This window comes from Elgaria multicarinata, chromosome 16 (genome assembly GCF_023053635.1).
Source record: "Elgaria multicarinata webbii isolate HBS135686 ecotype San Diego chromosome 16, rElgMul1.1.pri, whole genome shotgun sequence".
NCBI lineage: Eukaryota > Metazoa > Chordata > Lepidosauria > Squamata > Anguidae > Elgaria > Elgaria multicarinata.
In genome coordinates this window covers 9,632,768-9,651,138 of record NC_086186.1, presented here as the reverse complement: position 1 = coordinate 9,651,138, position 18,371 = coordinate 9,632,768, and the positions used below count along the sequence as shown (strand labels likewise).

The window sequence follows — 18,371 nt, the reverse complement described above, 5'->3', positions numbered from 1 at the left end:
GCACCTCAGTAAAAGGGTGAACTTCTGCATACGCACATGTAAGAATCGCTTGCTGGTGTAGCCACTAGACTATGCAGGCGGCTGTATTTTAGTTGACTTCCATTTTCTATTTATTTGGGTGCTGCTTGCAGAACCCTCCAGAGATGCTTTCTCTGCACTTAAAAGACAAATACTCGTGGCTGAGTGTGAACTCTTTGTTTTAAAATAGTTGCAACAAGCTTTAATGGTGTATGATTTGGAGGGTGGACAGAAACACTAGCTGGCCAGGGAGGGGTACAGCTGCCAGATCTCTGCTGTGAGCCAAGCCCCAGAGGCGAAGGGTTGTGTGTCTTTGTGTCATGAGTTAATTTTAGGGTGTAGAGGGAGATAAGTGACTGTGCCCAGTAGAGGGTTAAAAAAGCTGCCTTAAAATATTAAAATGCATTATACGAAATAATAAAAAACTGAAATGCACAGAGGACAATCCTATTATTTAATATTATTGTATATACAAAGAACTATCTATCAAGTTGTTTTGTACATTCTGAATAAGGGACGTGTGTATCAATAAACTCCACCTTGTACTACACAGGCCTGTATTGTTTTCTTTCGTTTGTGCACATTAAAAGGCAGCCAGTAGGGTTATTCAGTATCCAACTGTCTCTGCAGAGGCCTCCAATGAGGGAGGAAGCAGCAGCCAGGCACCTCTCCATCGTGCCTGGGACCAGCTCCAGCTGACAGCCCCCTCCCTCCTGCTGCCAACTGTCAACTTTAACTGCTGAACTTTGTAGTGCCTGAATTTGCTTTCCTTTCCCCCCTCCTCCTCCTCCTCCCTCCCAGTCCCTTTCCTTTTGTGTCATGTCTTTTAGATTGTAAGCCTGTGGGCAGGGGCTGTCAAGAAATACTTTTGTAAGCTGCCGTGAGAGCTTTTTGGCTGAACGTCAGTATAAAAATGCTTCAATAAATAAATAAATAATGCAAGGGTGGGCAACCTCTGGCACTCCAGGTGTTTAGACTACAGCTCCCATCATCCGTCACCATTGGCTATGCTGGCTAGGGCTAATGGGAGTTTATTTCTTGGTTATATTTATATCCCACCTTTTTTCCTTCCAAGGAACCCAAGGCTTCCTCCCCTCCATTTTATCCTCTTAACAGCCCTGTGTGTTCGCTTAGGCAGATCAATTCTTGGAGGAAAAGGCTATCAATGGCTACTGGTCCTAATGGCTATGTGCTGCCTAAAGTATCAGAGGCAGTATGCCTGTAGACACCAGTTGCTGGGGAACATGGGCTGTTCCACCCGTGTCCTGCTTGTGGGTCCCCTGGTAGACAGCTGGCTGGCCACTGTGTGAACAGAGTGCAGGATTAGCTGGAGCCTTGGTATGATCCCTCATCAGGGCTCTTAGGTCTTTTAAGATCATACAGCGGTGGCCACCATGCGATTCCTTCTACCAAGCATCTTCTTTCCCAGATAACTGTTTTCCTCCTCTTCTCCCCTGAATGTGCTGACTACTTTAGCTTACTCAGCCAAAGCTCCCTCCCAGCACTTGAGAAAATAAATTTTAAATCCGCTTTCGTCTAAGAAAAGATGCAAGAGACATGAGATTCTTGGGGCTGGTTTGCCACAGCGCCTCCTTTATTTAGCTAACTTTACAAGCGGTGATTTACTTCAGGGGGAAGGTGTTGGGTTACCTGCCCCATCTGAGTGTCTCTCCTCCCATCTATATTTTATCCATTTCATTCTTTGAGGATTATTAGCCCTAGACAGAGCCATGGAACATGGAACGCAGTACAGCATGTAGGAGGATTTCTGGTTCTTCCAGAAATATCTACTTGCACTAACCTTAGGAGCAGCTGAACTACAGAAATCAAAACACCCTAAAAAGTATAGCCATCAAAATCTGAAGTGTCCTCTGGAATCAAAACTTGACGTGAAGGCTTTTCTAAAGCCAGCATCTCAAAACGTTTTTCCGACGTCAAGATTCAAATCCTGGAACAGAACTCTTTAAGATAACACACATCTTCTGACAGCCAATTCCTTGAATTTGTCGTTCATATTTCAATACTTGAATGTTTTCAACGCCTTTTTTTTTTTTTGGCACTTGTGTCTCCTGCAAAAACTTTTGAAACAAGCCAACTTCAAGCCATAGTTACTGAAACTGGCTTGTTTAAAGTAACCGCGGTTAAGATTAAATGCCACGGTGTGGAATTAAACCAGTTGCCAGGTCAAAGGTCTCTATAAACAAGTACACCCACACTACCAAGTTCAAGTGGCCTGAGAGTGGATAAGCATGGCTTTCTCCCAAAGAAGCCCCATATCCATGCTTAGGTGAGGGTACCTGCTGTACCCAGGACTAATATTCTTGGCATCTCCTTGGCAACATTTGAATTGGTAGTATTGACCTCTCTAAGGGTTTTAAGTACAGCCTTTGGACAAATTGTGCCTAAGGTAGCGGCGGTAGAGATAGCTTATAGCTATTAGAATTGTCACCTTACTTATTGGCAAATGATAAAATTGAAAGAATTGTATTTTTAAATGGTAGCTACCGTTTAGGTACCGCCATGGAGGTGTGATCTCCCTCCCTTTAAAAAAGAACCCGAAGGGACAAGATCCCATTGGTAATGTCCTCTCCCAGTTGGTGTGTCAGCCAAGCAAGAACTGCATTCCCAGCTTACGCGACGAAGCGCAACATGTGAGGTGTAGTTATACGTGGCTGACGGAGGGGTGGAGAGACGGAGCCATGTAAGTGCCAAAGGAAAAGGAGCGTAATGATTTCCGGCCCCTTCAACTTTATAGGGGACATTCGCCTTCCCCACCCCATCAACACGCAGAGGAAAAAGGCAATCCAACCATCGTCGAGTCACCTGTTGCCAAGATGCTTCTACCCACGACTCTGGGGACAGATTCCAAACAAGGGCAGGAGGAATACGTACTAGCTGCATTCAGATGGCACGAGAAACCATGGCTTTGTGCAGGGTTGGGCAATTTCAGGAGGTCCGCCTCGCTAAAAGACACAACTTCAGGCCAGTGTGCTGCTCCGCCCCTGAGGTAGAGGACCCCGGTCCTGTAGGGAAAGTGAGTCAGTACTAGATTAACCGGGTCATCTTCAGCTCCCCGCAAGGAGGAAGCGGTTTCATACCGGAACAGGCCATCCATTACAACCAGAGCAAACTTTGCAAGGGAAGAAACACAGGCGATGATCAAAGAGCAGCCACTAAAAACGAAAAGCAACGTTTGTTCACCCTGGCTCAACTGGAGCGTGTTAGCATATGGGGCAACACAGAATTATTTGCCCGGATCTCCGGGTGAGGGATGTTGCTGAGAGCGTGGGCTGGTTTCGAGCAGCGGTGGCTCTCCAGCTGTTTGGGACTACCACTCCCAACATTCCTGACCATTGGCTATGCTGGCTAGGTCTGATGGGTGGTGTTGGGTCAAAACATCTGGAGGGGCCAGAACTTGTCCACCCCGATGTAGACCATACCCGACAAAAGCAGCACGACACAGAAGAGGCAAAGCAGTCTTCCCCAACTTGGCACCCGCCAGATGTTTTAGACTCCAGCTCCCAGGATTCCTGACCACTGGCCATACTAGCTGGGGTTAACGGGAGATATAATCCAGAACATCTGGAGGGCAGCAGGCCAGGGTGAGCTGAGGTACTGTTATCCTATATGCTAGGAGTGGGCAACTTGTGGCCCTCCAGATGTTTGGGTGCACAACTCCCATCAGCCCAGCCAATGGTGAAGGATGATGACAGTTGTAGGCAAAAACATCTGGAGGTCCACTAGTTGCTCAACCCATGCCACAGGCTAAGGCAAGCTTCCCTAACCTGGCAGTGTCCAGATGTGTTGGACCACAACTGGTCAGGGATGTTGGGAGTTATATTCCAGCACATCTGGACGGCGCCAGGTCAGGGAAGAGCCGAGACGTGAGCAATCTAGGGGAGGAAAGTTTAATACTCCCTCTTCCCTCCGATAACTCAGTGGTGAGAGTACGGTTTCAAAGGGGAGGATAACCAGAGGGCTTCCTGTCCTACACTCGACAACAATTAACCAATGGTAGGGCCGGCCAAGGAGGAAGGCAAGTTAGGGTTCAGCCCTGATGCTTTGGGGCTTTTAACATGGCAGCTGGATGGATGGGATAAAACTGGCAGTATGGAGGGTACTGGCCAGTTTCTATTTATTCTAAGTCGAGTCACAGCAAGGGAGAAAGAGCTACACGCCCCCCCATTATAAGAGACAGCAGGCTCGAAAAAGCAGCATCCCCTCCGCGTTGGACATGTGCAAGGAGACGCTCTCGTTGGCAGAGATGAAGAGCACGGAGCCCCGGCGGAGAGCCATTTCGGACATGGCTGCAGTGGAGGCCCCGACGGCAGTCCCCTGGACCACCAAGAGAATGCTAGCTGAGTCGATGGCCGAAACGAGGTATAGCTTGATAGTAGAAGGAATCTGCAAGAAAAAGCCAAACAAGACATGATAGAATCATAGAATAGTAGAGTTGGAAGGGGCCTATAAGGCCATCGAGTCCAACCCCCTGCTCAATGCAGGATCCACCCTAAAGCATACCTGACAGGTGGTTGTCCAGCTGCCTCTTGAAGGCCTCTAGCATGGGAGAGCCCACAATCTCCCTAGGTAACTGGTTCCATTGTCGTACTGCTCTAACAGTCAGGAAGTTTTTCCTGATATCCAGCCGGAATCTGGCTTCCTGCAACTTGAGCCCATATGCTGCTCAATAGAGAAAGGGGCCAACAGAAACCAGGTCCTGGACAAACCCAAAAGGTACCACCGCATTCTGCATCCCCTCTGCCTTCGGAAGTGCTTTGAATAATGTAGCCGAGCCCATTTCCAGAAGATCAAGAAAAATCGAGATTTAAGCAGCCGCTTTCATCGGGGAGGGGAACACGGGGAGCTCACCTCTATCCTCATGACAGCAAAGTCTGGTATGGGGGGATCATAGAGGTAGATGCAGGGATCCAGGCGGCTCTGAGAGGGCACCAGGAACTTGGAGCTGCTGGGGGCTGGAGTGTAGTTCAGCATTTCGCACAGGGTGAGAACGTCGATGAACTTGGGGGTCAGGCCAGCTCGCACGGTGTTGTCGGAGCACGCCATGCACTCGATGCAGTCTGCGGAATCAAAGGACAGCCGTGTCAGGCCTTACCTGGAGGAGGAGGCATCGGATGAGGGGGGAAGAGCCAGCACAGCAGGCCCCAGCCAGAGAGCTGGAGGCTCTGCTGACAGCACTCCCCTGGAACCATTAGAAGAGTAGACCGGCCCCTCCAGGGTCATTCATGGACTCTTCCAAATACAGGAGGCAGAGCCAGAGATGATTCATCCCCCCGAATGGAGTAGGCTCAGACGCGAGCAGCAAGAAGAGGCCACAGCATGGGGCCTCCCTTAAAAATAACACGCTGACCTAATTAGCCAGCCGTGCTGATTAATGACCAGCTATAAATCAGCACAGCCGGAACCAGATCTCTGCTGCAGTTAACCTCAGCATGCCGCCTTGCTTTTCTGGACCTTGCTGACTTCTGGACACCCCAACTGGCTTTGTCGCTGGGCACAACTGACTTCTGTGGATCGACCTCTGGACTGATTTTGACGTTGCCGCTGACTTCTCCTACTACGCTGTTCAGATTTCCATGTATGACCTTGGACTGGACTGGCTTCTCTCTTTGTTTGCACCTGGGACTATCTGAGCCTTGACCAGGGCATTTGCCAGCCTCGAAACAAGACAAGCTGCCTGTTAGGCTGGGCAGGGGTCCCCTCCCGATGACAGGGGTGGCACTCGTTGGGAATGTACCCTGGCTCCAACTCCCACCCACCCACTCTGAAGAAATCCTTTGGGGTTTTTTTTTACCTCCACCAACCTATTTGTTTGAAGATGCAGCCCAGGAGTGGGGCCCCTTACCTCCATAGAGATAGGCGTGAGGCTCATTGGCCCCCAGGAACATGCATTCCCCCGGCTGCAGCTTCATCAAGTTCATGAAATAGATGGCGAAGCAGCCGATGTCTCCAGGGTATTGAGAGTGAAGCTTGAGGAGCAGTTCTCCACAGCTGGCTGACGTCTCTTTCCCAGCCGCCGCTATGGAACAGAGGCAGACAGAGACAGGCAGGTAAGTGGCAAAGGAAGCGGTCACCAAATCTGGTCCTTCCATTTGGCAATTGAGAGCCTAAACCAACCTTCCCTGTCCCGGAGCCCTCCAGATGCGTTGGACTACAACTATCAGCATCCCCTGGCTGGTGTAGCCTAGAACAGGGATGGGCAGAAGATAGGTCTCTGGCCTTCAATTCCCAGACCCCCCTTCCAGCATGTCCAATGGGCAGGAATGCTAGGAACTGAACTCCAAAATATCCAGGGACCTACTTGTGGCGTTACACCCCACAAGTCAGTTCCCAAATGTATGTCTGCAGTTTGTAAGTCTGTGGTGAGTTTAGAATGTTGGCCTGAGTGGGCGGAGTTAGAATGTCTTGGGAGGGGGAGGAGTGATATATAAGGGAAGGACGGAGGGGATTGTGGGGGACCTTTTAGGTCCTCTTAGAGGCTGGAGTTAAAATTGCAGGAAGAAACGTTAACAATCTCAGATATGCAGATGACACCACTTTGATGGCTGAAAGCGAGGAAGAGCTGAGGAGCCTTATGATGAAGGTGAAAGAAGAAAGTGCAAAAGCTGGGTTGCAGTTAAACCTCAAAAAAACCAAGATTATGGCAACCAGCTTGATTGATAACTGGCAAATAGAGGGAGAAAACGTGGAGGCAGTGACAGACTTTGTATTTCTGGGCGCAAAGATTACTGCAGACGCTGACTGCAGCCAGGAAATCAGAAGACGTTTACTTCTTGGGAGGAGAGCAATGACAAATCTTGATAAAATAGTTAAGAGCAGAGACACCACACTGACAACAAAGGTCCGCATAGTTAAAGCAATGGTATTCCCCGTAGTAACCTATGGCTGCGAGAGCTGGACCATAAGGAAGGCTGAGCGAAGGAAGATAGATGCTTTTGAACTGTGGTGTTGGAGGAAAATCCTGAGAGTGCCTTGGACTGCAAGAAGATCAAACCAGTCCATACTCCAGGAAATAAAGCTCACTTGAGGGAATGGTATTAAAGGCAAAACTGAAGTACTTTGGCCACATAATGAGAAGACAGGATACCCTGGAGAAGAGGCTGATGCTAGGGAAAGTGGAAGGCAAAAGGAAGAGGGGCCGACCAAGGGCAAGATGGATGGATGATATTCTGGAGGTGACAGACTTGACCTTGGGGGAGCTAGGGGTTGTGACAGCTGACAGAAAGCTCTGGTGTGGGCTGGTCCATGAAGTCACGAAGAGTTGGAAACGACTGAACGAATAAACAACAAAAGAGTCTTTAGTGCTCTCTGTGTTTAGAGTACTTAAGTTCTGGGAAATTTGAGGTTCAGGGTAGAGAGTGATGTCTTTGGAGTGTGGTGTGCACGTAGTTGATGTATATTAATCAATACAGATAATAAAGAAAGCTCAAGAGTGATTGTGTGAGAGAAAGGAAAGTGTGTATGTGAATGAGTGAAAGGATTGGATGGAAGGTTTCAAAAAGGTTTTAAAATGTTTTATTTGAAGCAAAGCTTGTGAACTTTTACAAATTTTTTTTTAATTATTTTGTTTCTAACTACCACAAAAAATCCCACATGTCTTTTTGGCATTTATCATCTGAGGTTTACACATTTAGCACCCGCTCTGACAATAATTCACCTCAGCACATATAACTCACAGGGTTTTATTTTATATCTTGAACTCCTTCTCCATTTAACCCCTTTCTCCACATAGTTTGGAGGAAGGTGGTTTTTGTCCCTTGCCTCAGGGGTATCAAGCGGTGGTGCTTGGCTTGAGCAGGGAGTAGCCGCGGCCAGGCCTGGTGTTCAGAGCCTGTGTCGTGGCACTACTTTCTGCCCACCCCTGCCCTAGGGCTTAGTACACTGATCCGGAACCCAAGGAAATTTCATCTCTAAACCACAGGAGCCGAACTAACTTGCAACATCAATCTTTTACGGTACCTTCTCCTCCCCTGTTTCCCTTTTGCTTGTTTGTTCTCCCAGGCAGCTCTTGTAAGCGAAAGTAGCCTGCAACAGGTGAGCTGAAACCTATTTCTAGGGCAAGAGGAAAATGGGGAACCTGTAGACTGTCCTGTTCTCATGCGGAACCAACCTTCTTGGGAAATCCGCTTCACCAACATGTTGAGCTGGTCCACGAAGACCTTCTTCTCGCTCTTCATCATCCGGGTGAAGCAGACGCGCAGTGCGGCCGTCACGCCCCGGGGGTCATCGCCGACAGTGCGCTCCAACTGTTCCGCCGCCACATTCCCAATTAGGGCCCGGAATTCGGGGACATCTGCAGGAAGCCAGACTAGAGATGTGACGGCCCGGAAAAAACCCGGAAAAATTCAGGGGGGAAACGGGTTTTTTCCGAAGCCTCTTTGGGTTTTTCCCCAAAAAAATTGAAAAAAATGAAGAAAAAATGGATTACGGGATGTTTTATTTTCGCATGATGAATGACATGTTTAAGACAAGATGTTCAGATATTTACTTCTCCAAATGATTTCTAAAAACTGTACAGTATCAGATTATTACAATGTCTGTGCACCAAGGACAAGCACGTCCTAGGTTGCAAACTGAGACTACAACTCTCAAATGCAAGAGCAAGATGCATTTCTGCCTCTAGGGGGCAGCACTGCCACTGAAGCAGAGACTGAAACTAATAGTGATAGCTATAGGTCAGAAAATGAGTGATTAAATTTCATGCATATTCATTGAACCTTGGTTCCCCCTTTTTTCTCAGTTCTTTTTATGGGAATGGGTGTTTTATGTCTTGACACTGGAGGACTAGTGGAAACATAAATAATTTTCTTTGTTACTAATGTTGGTGGTTTCTTCTGTTGTTGTTGTTTTTCTAAATTGTTTTTTGCCTGCTCCTCATAAACTGGAAGAACCAAAGAGGTTCCTAACAGTTCAGGAGCTTGTACCTCCATTCGTTAGCAAAAAAAAGTAAAATAGTAAATTAAATTTGTAATAATTGTTTAAAGACACTGTACTTTTAATATACCAAGTGTAATGATTTTATGCCAAACCAGTTTGGACATAATTACATTTTATGTTACTAAAGTAACAAAGTGACTTTCAATCTGCAAAAAGTGCTAACATTGCATTATTGCAATTTTTCTGAAAATATCTGGGGTTTTTTGAAAAAAACTGAAAAAAACGGGGGGGGGGGGGGTTCCATGGCTTCAAAATTTCCGGAAATTTTACATCTCTAAACCAGACACACATTGGCCTCTACCCGGTGTCACAACAGCTGACCTTCCGTTTGCTCTCTAGCAACCCTTTCAGGAGCACACCTGGGGCAGCTGTTCATACACAGGATACTCATTCCAGGGGGCATTAAGGCTATTATTCCATGGTCCTCACTGTTGCCACATTGTAGCAGAGCATATGACGGATCAACAATATGCATCTTAACGCCCAACCGGTGGCCCTCCAGACGTTTTCTCTCATCAGCCCTAGCCAACATAGCCAATGACGATTTCAGGCCAAAACATCTGGAGGGCCACCACTTGCTCTCCCCTGCTCTAAGAAATACCCATTCTACAGAAATTCCGTCACCCGTTGAGGTCACGTATCTTGTATCTTACAATGAAAGGAACACCACGACGCTTATGCCCTTTCTGCCCCATGCTTACTCTGGAGGAAAGCCACAATCTCTTCGACGGGCCGGAAACCACACAAGCCCTCAAAGGGGGTTAGGGCGATAGCCATCTCTGGCTTGTGGTTGGCATCTGGGTAGTGCTCTGGATACTGGGCGTGAAGCTTTTCGGCCAGCTCCTAGAAAGAGAGAGAGAGAGAGAGAAAGAAAGATCTTGGGACCTGGACCCCTGCTCAAGCATCAGAGCTGGGCTACTTTGACTGTTGTCAGAGTATCCCCTGGTCAACAGGCCATGGAGCTCACAAGGACCTAGTTCCACCTCCCTTGACTGTCTGACGCCCCCTGCTTCCCCCCTCCAACGCCCCCAGTCCTTTTCCCCTCGCTGCCTCTTAGGCATGGAACTGTCTCCCAGGAAACGTGTGTGGCACCCTCTCTCCCTTCCTGCTCAAAAGTCATATTTTGGCTTTTACCTGAAGCCTTTGCCCCACGACCCTAATTCCTATGGTCCCCAACTCCCTGCCCTCCAGATGTGTTGAATGCAGATGGAACTGCAATCCAGCAACATCTGGGGGGTCATGTGTTCCCCACCCCTACTTTAAAGTAAAGAGAAGAAAATATATGATTGAATATAATCCTGACATTTAAGATGGCAAAAGTTTATAAATAAAGTTCCGCTTTCAATAAACTTGATTGCCTGTTGTCCGTCATTTGATCTTTTATAGTAAGTCAACTTTGATAAAATTGAACATTCCCTATATTTAGCCATGCCATTTGGATATCGGAAGAGCTGCTGCTTTCCTCCAGTTTCCTTCCATAGACATTTTAGCCGCTGTGAGCAAGTTTACAACAACATCAAGGTCGGTATCAGTATTTATTTATTTGTTACATTTTTATACCGCCCAATAGCCGAAGCTCTCTGGGCGGTTCACAAAAATTAAAACCACGAAAAGCACAACAAAACAACCAACAGTCTAAAAACACAAATACAAAATACAATATAAAAAGCACAACCAGGATAAAACCACAGCAGAAATTGATATAGATTAAAATACGGAATTAAAACAGCGAAGTTTAAGTTAAATTAGGTGTTAAAATACTGAGAAAATAAAAAAGGTCTTCAGCTGGTGACGGAAGGAATCCAAATCACTTCGCTCCGCAACCCAGTGCCTTCCAGATGTGTTGGTCTGCAACTTCCAGGCAACATAGCCAATGGGAATGATGGGAGTTGAAGTCCAACAGATCTCGAGGGCACTAGGTTGGAGAAGGCTGCTCTTAAGAAAATTTGAGACCGGTCACGGAAAAGGGCAGCACCACACTCGAGACTCTCACTGTTCATGCACCACAAACAAGCATCAAGCGGAGAGTTGGGACAATTCCCGAACAATGGCACCCAACGCAATGGGCTTACCTTGGTGGGATGGGCCTGGATGGACAAGGCCGTGTTGACGGACAGCACTTTGAACAAGAACGGCAGCTGGCCTTGGAAGATGTCTTTCACCTTGGAGCCTAGGCACCCGGGATTGTCTGTGATCCATTGCCGTAAGGTCTTCTGGGGGATGCGATTATCCAGGATCACTGCGTCTCCTTTGGGGTGAGCACCCATCCAGAGCTAGAGAGGAGAAAAAGAGCGACAGACACACAACCCATTAGTGTCTCAATGGCTGCATTCAGTGGTAAGCTGGCTGGGGTGTGCTGCGTGTTGTGGGACTTTTTTTTCTGTCCAAACATGCATAGGATTTCACCCTAACAGATATATTGTAGCGTAAGCTTTGAGGACTCCAGTTCACAGAAGGTTATGCCACAATAAATCTGCTCGTAATGGTGCCGTAAGACTCATTGCACCTAAAAACAAAAACGGTACTCATACCTGATGTTTTTTTTAAAGGTGACGGCCCTCCAAGCGTCTGCTTTTGATGGGGATGAAAATCCAAATGGACTCACCTGTGCTTCCATTTGCACCTTGCTGTATACGAAGAATGGAGTTGGCTTGACATGTGGAAGGGGGAAAGAAGAGGACTAGGAGAACAGGCCCTTACCTCCGCATACGGCTTGTCTGCTTCGATGTGCACCATGGGATCACTGCTTGCCAAGAGCTTGGCCACTTCGCTCTCCTGGCCTAACTTGCCCCAGGCATAGTTCTGCACAGCACAGGCGAGGGGAAACACTGAGCAAACGAAACACGCAGACACAAAAGGTTACTCAAGGATACAACACGGGCACAGCCGCCACTCAACAGCTCCATCACTGCCACTAAGAGAGCTTCTCTCTTGCGTTCTGATCGTGCCTAGCCCCTTCTCAGCCTAATGCTACAGACATAACAGTTTTGCTGACAGCTTGTTTGTATTTATCTACCTGCTTGGGGACCATGTTCCCCATAGTCATTGGGTCTACTAGGCCATCCCTGCAAAGACAGAACGTCATACCTAGGATAGCCAACTATCCCTAAATATAGGAAGGCATTCTCCTTAGCAAGGTTCAATGTTCACCCTTCCAAACTATTAGAGGGCAGATTCAAGAAAATCCCAAAGAATATTAGATGCTGCCCCTGTAATGACGTCGAGGTGGAGTCCATCTTGCATGTACTACTTTATTGCAGTTACTATCAAGAGGCCAGGAAAGACCCAATACGCCCTATTATACAGCGTTTCTCCGGTCGCTCTCCTGAGTCTCTTATGATTATTTTATTTCAGGGTACCAGTAAGCCTATTACTGAGCAAGTGGCCAAATTTTTGAATCTGGCTATTCTCATGGATGTGTGATCAGTATTTTAAACCTATTGATTAGCACTTTTACAGATTTTGTATCCCTTCTTCTTTACCATCATGTATTTGTATTACGTCTGTGTACTTATATGTCGTAATGGTGGTCTGTTAACTGTAAAAAAAGATTGATTGGTTGTATTTATTTACGCTACTGAACAACCCCATTGATACTTAAGACATGATTTACACATTGAGCGGTGAGAGAATTTCCCGACGTCCGACTCCACTGGAGCCTGCTCACATTAAAGAGCTGTTTGCGTGCAGTGAAAATGAAAGAGCTTCAGATTTCTACCCCGGGTCAAGAGAATGTGAATTTCGCCTCCGGAAATACAACTCTGTTACCATTCACTTATCACAGGACAACAGAGAGAAGTGACTCCAGAGCTCAGAGTCCTCTCATGGTGTTGCTAATTCGCTTTCCGCTCACTTCAACTTCTAAATTGCCCATTAACAAATCAGAGGCTAATTTTATCCCAGGATACACTAACTGTGCAAACAAGCCTTTCTCTCTTCTTGCCTTGTCCCCATTCTGATATTTTCTGGCAGTCAATGTCTTCAGCATCCGTATTTTCATCAGAGACGAAACTGAAGGCATAACCTACACCAAGCAGGATATTGCACTATGAAAGCGGTATATAAAACGCAGGAGCCACACCACGCAGGATATAGCGGTATGGAAGCGGTAGATGGCACATGTCAATGGGCCCCAACAGTGGTCAGTGCACTTCAGTACCGCTACAAAGCAGTAGTGTGGTTCCTGCCTTTTATATACCATTTTCAAAGAGCCGGTGTGGTGTACTGGCTAAAGCGTTGGACTGGGAGTCGGGAGATCCAGGTTCTAGTCTACACATGGCCGTGGAAACCCACTGGGTGGCTTTGGGCCAGTCACAGACTCTCAGCCCAACCTTCCTCACAGGGTTGTTGTTGTGAGGATAAAATGGAGAGGAGCATGGTTATGTACGCCGCCTTGAGTTCCTTGGAGGAAAAGGACAGGATATAAATGCAATAATAACAACAATAACAATAATAAGAATAATGTAATATCCTGCTTGGATATGTCAGGATGTTCAGGACACTCAATTCACTATAAATAGCTAGAGCACTTTTAAAGGCCACCCTTTCTTGCCTGACCTGCACTGGATGTCTAATTTAGGAACGCCAGAAGGTGACAAGCAAGCACACACCAGTGGCCTTTAGACAACCTCCTCCACAACCGTTTCTACAACCCCAACGAAATAAAAACACACATGCATTGTCCAAAAGAATCTCAGGTTCTGGGGTCAGCGTACTTCCATACAGAAATACACAGTAAATCTATGCAGCCATGTGTCTAATTACTGAGGCCTGGCGGGAGGCAGCTTGGCTGCTTTGTCGCCTTTCCACCGGCCGCTGCTTCCCGTAGGATGCGATCCTATGCATGTTTAGACAGGGGGGAAATCTGTGGCGCTACACCCCACAAGTCAGTTCCCTAATGTATGTCTGAGATTGGGAAGTCTGTGGTGCTTAGAATGTTGACCTGAGTGGGTGGAGTTAGAATGTCTTGGGACAGGGAGGAGTGATATATATAAGGGAATGACTGGGGAGATTGAGGGGAGACTTTTAGGTACTCTTAGAGTCTTCGGCCTTTAGTGCTTGAGCTCTCTGTGCGTAGAGTACTTGGGTTCTGGAGAGTTTGAAGTTCAGTGTAGAGAGTGGTGTCTTTTGAGTGGGGTGTGCAGATAGACAGTTTGTGTATAATAAACAATACTGATAATAAAACTCAAGAGTGATTGTGCGAGAGAAAGGAAAGTGTGTATGTGAATGAGTGAAAGGATTGGATGAAAGGTTCCAAAAAGGTTTTGAAATGTTTTAACTTGAAACAAAGCTTGTGGACTCTTAAAAATAAATTTTAATCATTTTGTTTTAACTACCACAAAAATCCCACGTGTCTGTTTGGCATTTATCACCTGAAGTTTATTCATTTAGCACCCACTCTGACAATAATCCACCTCAGGATATATAATTCACAGCACATTATTTTATTATTGAAATCCTTTTCCATTTAACCCCTTTCTCCACATAGTTCGAAAAAGGCGGTGGTTGTCCCCCGCCTCAGGCGTATCAAGCAGTGGTGCTTGGCTTGAGCTGGGAGTGTCCGCGGCCGGGCCTGGTGTTCAGAGCCTGTGTCGTGGCAAAATCCCACAACTCCGAGCATCTCTGATATGCTTTAACAGTTTCAGAATGGATTTTAGTAGAGGAGAAAATCAATTAAGGCTGCTACCGTATTTCTTCGATTCTAAGACACCATCGATTGTAAGATGCACACTAATTTCAGTACCACCAACAAAAAAAAAAAAACCCTAAGACACACCCACAATTCTAAGACGCACCCCATTTTTAGAGATGTTTATATGGGGGGAAAAGTGTGTCTTAGAATTGAAGAAATACGGTATTATCAGGGGTCTGGAAACAAAGCCCTACGAAGAGAGACTGACAGAACTGGGCATGTTTAGCCTGGAGAAGAGAAGATTGAGGGGAGACATGATAGCACTCTTCAAATACTTGAAAGGTTGTCACACAGAGGAGGGCCAGAATCTCTTCTCGCTCCTCCCAGAGTGCAGGACACACAATAACGAGCTCAAGTTAAAGGAAGCCAGATTCCGGCTGGACATCAGGAAAAACTTCCTGACTGTTAGAGCAGTACGACCATGGAACCAGTGACCTAGGGAGGTTGTGGGCTCTCCCACACTAGAGGCATTCAAGAGGCAGCTGGACAATCATCTGTCAGGTATGCTTTAGGGTGGATTCCTGCATTGAGCAGGGGGTTGGACTCAATGGTAAGCTTAGACAGAAAAAAAAGTCCTGCCTCATCCTTGGCTGGGAGTTGTAGGACAATTTTTGCTGTCTAAACGTGCCTAGGATTATGCCCTAATACGTTTTAGCAACCCAAAGATACTGTGTGCATGATATGCTGATGCCACTCATGGAAGAACCCAGCTTGTCTGATATTGTATTTGCCATTCATTGTTACAAATGAACTTATGAAAAGGAAAGTTTTCCACTGAACCATGAAGTGCTGGACTATTTGCTTTGGGAATGTTGCTCCACATCACTGCACCTCAGCTTGGACATGGAGGTGTTAAGGCCTTGGCTACTTGTGTCTGGATCACTGGGGCATGCTGGGAGTTTTAGGACTTTTTTCTTGTCTAAACATGCATGAGATTGCACTCTTAATTGATTTTCTCTTATTTTGTTCTCCTTTGCAGCTGATCAGCTTGCAAGCTGGCTTGTGCTCCATCGTCTGTACACCAGCACTTCACAGGCCAGAGGGAGGTCCCAATTCAAGAGGCAGCTGGACAACAATCTGTCAGGGATGCTTTAAGGTGGATTCCTGCATTGAGCAGGGGGTTGGACTCGATGGCCTTGTAGGCCCCTTCCAACTCTGCTATTCTATTATTCTATGATATGCAGTGTGGTGTAGTGGCTAAGGTGTTGGACTGGGAGTCAGGAGATCCGGGTTCTAGTCCCCACTCAGCCATGGAAACCCACTGGGTGGCTTTGGGCCAGTCCAAACTCTTAGCCCAACCTACCTCACAGGGTTGTTGTTGTGAGAATAAATGGAGAGGAGGAGGATGCGTTCATTGGAGGGAAAAAGACGGGACATAAATATAACAATTATAATAATAACTTCAGCTGGTACAAAACAGGGCAGCCCATTTACTAACAGGGACTGGCCAGTAAGATCACATCACGCCAGTCTTTTTACAACTTCATTGGCTGCCAGTCCAGGTCCGGGCCCGATTCAAAGTGCTAGTACTAACATACAAAGCCCTAAACAGCTTGGGGCCAGGTTATTTGAAGGAACACCTCCTCCCATATGTACCTGCCCGGACATTAAGATCATCCACAGGGACCCCTGCCAAAAGAAGTGAGGCAGGTGGCTACTCAGAGGAGGGCTTTCTCCGCTGTGGCACCCCGGCTGTGGAATGAGCTCCCCAGAGAGGTCCACCTGGCGCCTACACTGTATTCTTTTCGTCGCCAGCTGAAGGCCTTTTTATTTTCTCAGTATTTTAACACCTAAATTTAAACTTTGCTGTTTTAATTCTGTATTTTAATCCTATATCAACTTCTGCTGTGTGGTTTTATCCTGGTTGTGCTTTTTATATTGTATTCTGTATATGGGTTTTTAGATTGTTGGATGTTTTATTATGTTCTTAATGGTTTTAATTTTTGTGAACCGCCCAGAGAGCTTTGGCTATTGGGCGGTATAAAAATGTAATAAATAAAATAATAATAATAATAATAATAATATGATGCAGATGCTGTTTGCAAGTCAGGCAATGTATAGGATAAGAACCATATGCCCCCACTTGCATGGAGCACCAACCAAACTGCAAGCTGACCAGTTGCAAAGGAGGAGAAATGTTCTCGTGGCTTAAAGGCGCAATCCTATGCATATTTAGACAGAAAAAAGTCTTACAACTCCAGCATTCCCCAGCCAGCCAGGACTAGATGGACCCTTGATCTGATCCAGCATGGCTCTTCTTAGATTTGTATCTGGACAGCCCTCGGTTGGGGAAAGTTGCTCCAGGCAGCTGCCATATACCAGGTTGGCGTAGCCCGGTCCATCCAGGGAGACATCTTTCCCCATCATTTGCAACCTGATCCTTTTAACCAGAAGAGCCAGGGATCGAACCTACGCTTTTCCGAAGACAGAGACAGACTCGGCGGCAGCAGCAAGAGAGAAAGCATCATCTCCTAGCAGGCAGCTATGAAAGGTTCAGTTGCTGGGATAGCCTCCAGCTGGACAACTGGATCGACAGAAGATGCCTTTGATGCCACCCTAGGCTTACTCTCTGTATGGCAGCCTTCCCCCGACCTGGGCCCCTCCAGATGTTTGGACTACAACCCCCACCATCCCTGCAGCTATAAAGAACCCTACCGAGGCTTCTGGGTCTCCCCCACCACATTCATCGCCAAATGGATCTGGCATGATTAGCTGCGATTTTAAGCCCATAAATCAAGCGGCTCTGCGCACAAGGGCAGCGCGATCTCATGCATGCACGCGTCTTACTCAGGAGTAAACCCTATAATGTTCACGGGGACTTATCCCCCTGGGGCGGGCACGTATAGGTTTGGCAGCTTTGGGATGCAACCCTTCGGCCTGGTTCAGCAATAATGGGAGTTGTAGGGCTTTTTTTTCCTTGCTGTTGCCCAAACACGCGTAGAATCGCGCCCTTCCTCATCCTCCTTTGCGCGGCTCTTAATCCAAAACGGGTGCTCTCCTCCCACCCACCCCACGCCCCAATTCCTGCCCGTTCCCCCTCGGCCCAAATGCCACCGGCTTTTCCTCATCCCAGCCGCGTTGGGGGCCCCGATCCCCACCCATTCATCCCCCCAAGCGAGGAGCTGCCCCCGCCGCCCGACTCCCCAGGCTTTTATCCGGAGCAGAGACAAGACCCCCAACGCCCCATCTCCGTGCGCGCCCCTGCCGATCGCTAGGCTAAGAACCGGTTTGACTTCGCTTCCCCCCCCACTCCCCATCCGTGTAAACCCGGGCCGGCCATCACTCACCTCTCAACTCTGCCATACTTCCGACGATGGCTAGCCTCGTTTCCCAGCCGGCAAAAGGAGGTTGCGCCGCTTCTGCCGCCACCACCACGCCCCTTCCAGGCTCTGGCCGTGCACGCCGGGAAAGGTAGTTCCTCAATCCGGATTCTTTCCACACGCGATTAGGAGCGTGGCCGCACGTAGAGTGACACCCGGTTACAGGAGGCGTAGCTGGAACAGAGCAAAGCCGGGCGATTACGGAGCCTTTTTTAATGGGATCAACAACAGAGAGCCCATTTGTAATGGGTTCAAACGGAGGATCAAGAACTCAGGGCCGGTGCCAGACTGTTTTGTGCCCTAGGCAAGATGAGCTACTTTCACACACACCCAAAAATGCCAACTTTGATTTTTAAGAACATGTGTTTCCTGGAAAAAATAAGAAG

The 18,371-nt window shown here is 47.4% G+C and overlaps 1 protein-coding gene across 1 annotated transcript; it reads right to left on the bottom strand.

Annotated features, from left to right (window-relative positions):
• Window positions 1–1,581: 1,581 nt before the first annotated feature.
• On the bottom strand, window positions 1,582–18,012 carry MPI (mannose phosphate isomerase). The gene is made up of 8 exons (XM_063142297.1): window positions 17,953–18,012; window positions 11,674–11,801; window positions 11,046–11,246; window positions 9,675–9,816; window positions 8,147–8,329; window positions 5,882–6,055; window positions 4,888–5,096; window positions 1,582–4,422 (listed from the first exon to the last, which is right to left on the bottom strand). Exons 1-8 carry the CDS (start codon window positions 17,966–17,968, stop codon window positions 4,204–4,206), a joined length of 1,272 nt encoding a protein of 423 aa, XP_062998367.1. The 5' UTR covers window positions 17,969–18,012; the 3' UTR covers window positions 1,582–4,203.
• Window positions 18,013–18,371: the final 359 nt, after the last annotated feature.

Coding starts and splice junctions, on each gene's coding strand:
- MPI (XM_063142297.1), bottom strand. Junction 11,247..11,673: donor CAGACAAGCCGTATGCGGAG/GTAAGGGCCTGT, acceptor TCTCCTCTCTAG/CTCTGGATGGGTGCTCACCC. Junction 8,330..9,674: donor GATTGTGGCTTTCCTCCAGA/GTAAGCATGGGG, acceptor GGCTTCCTGCAG/ATGTCCCCGAATTCCGGGCC.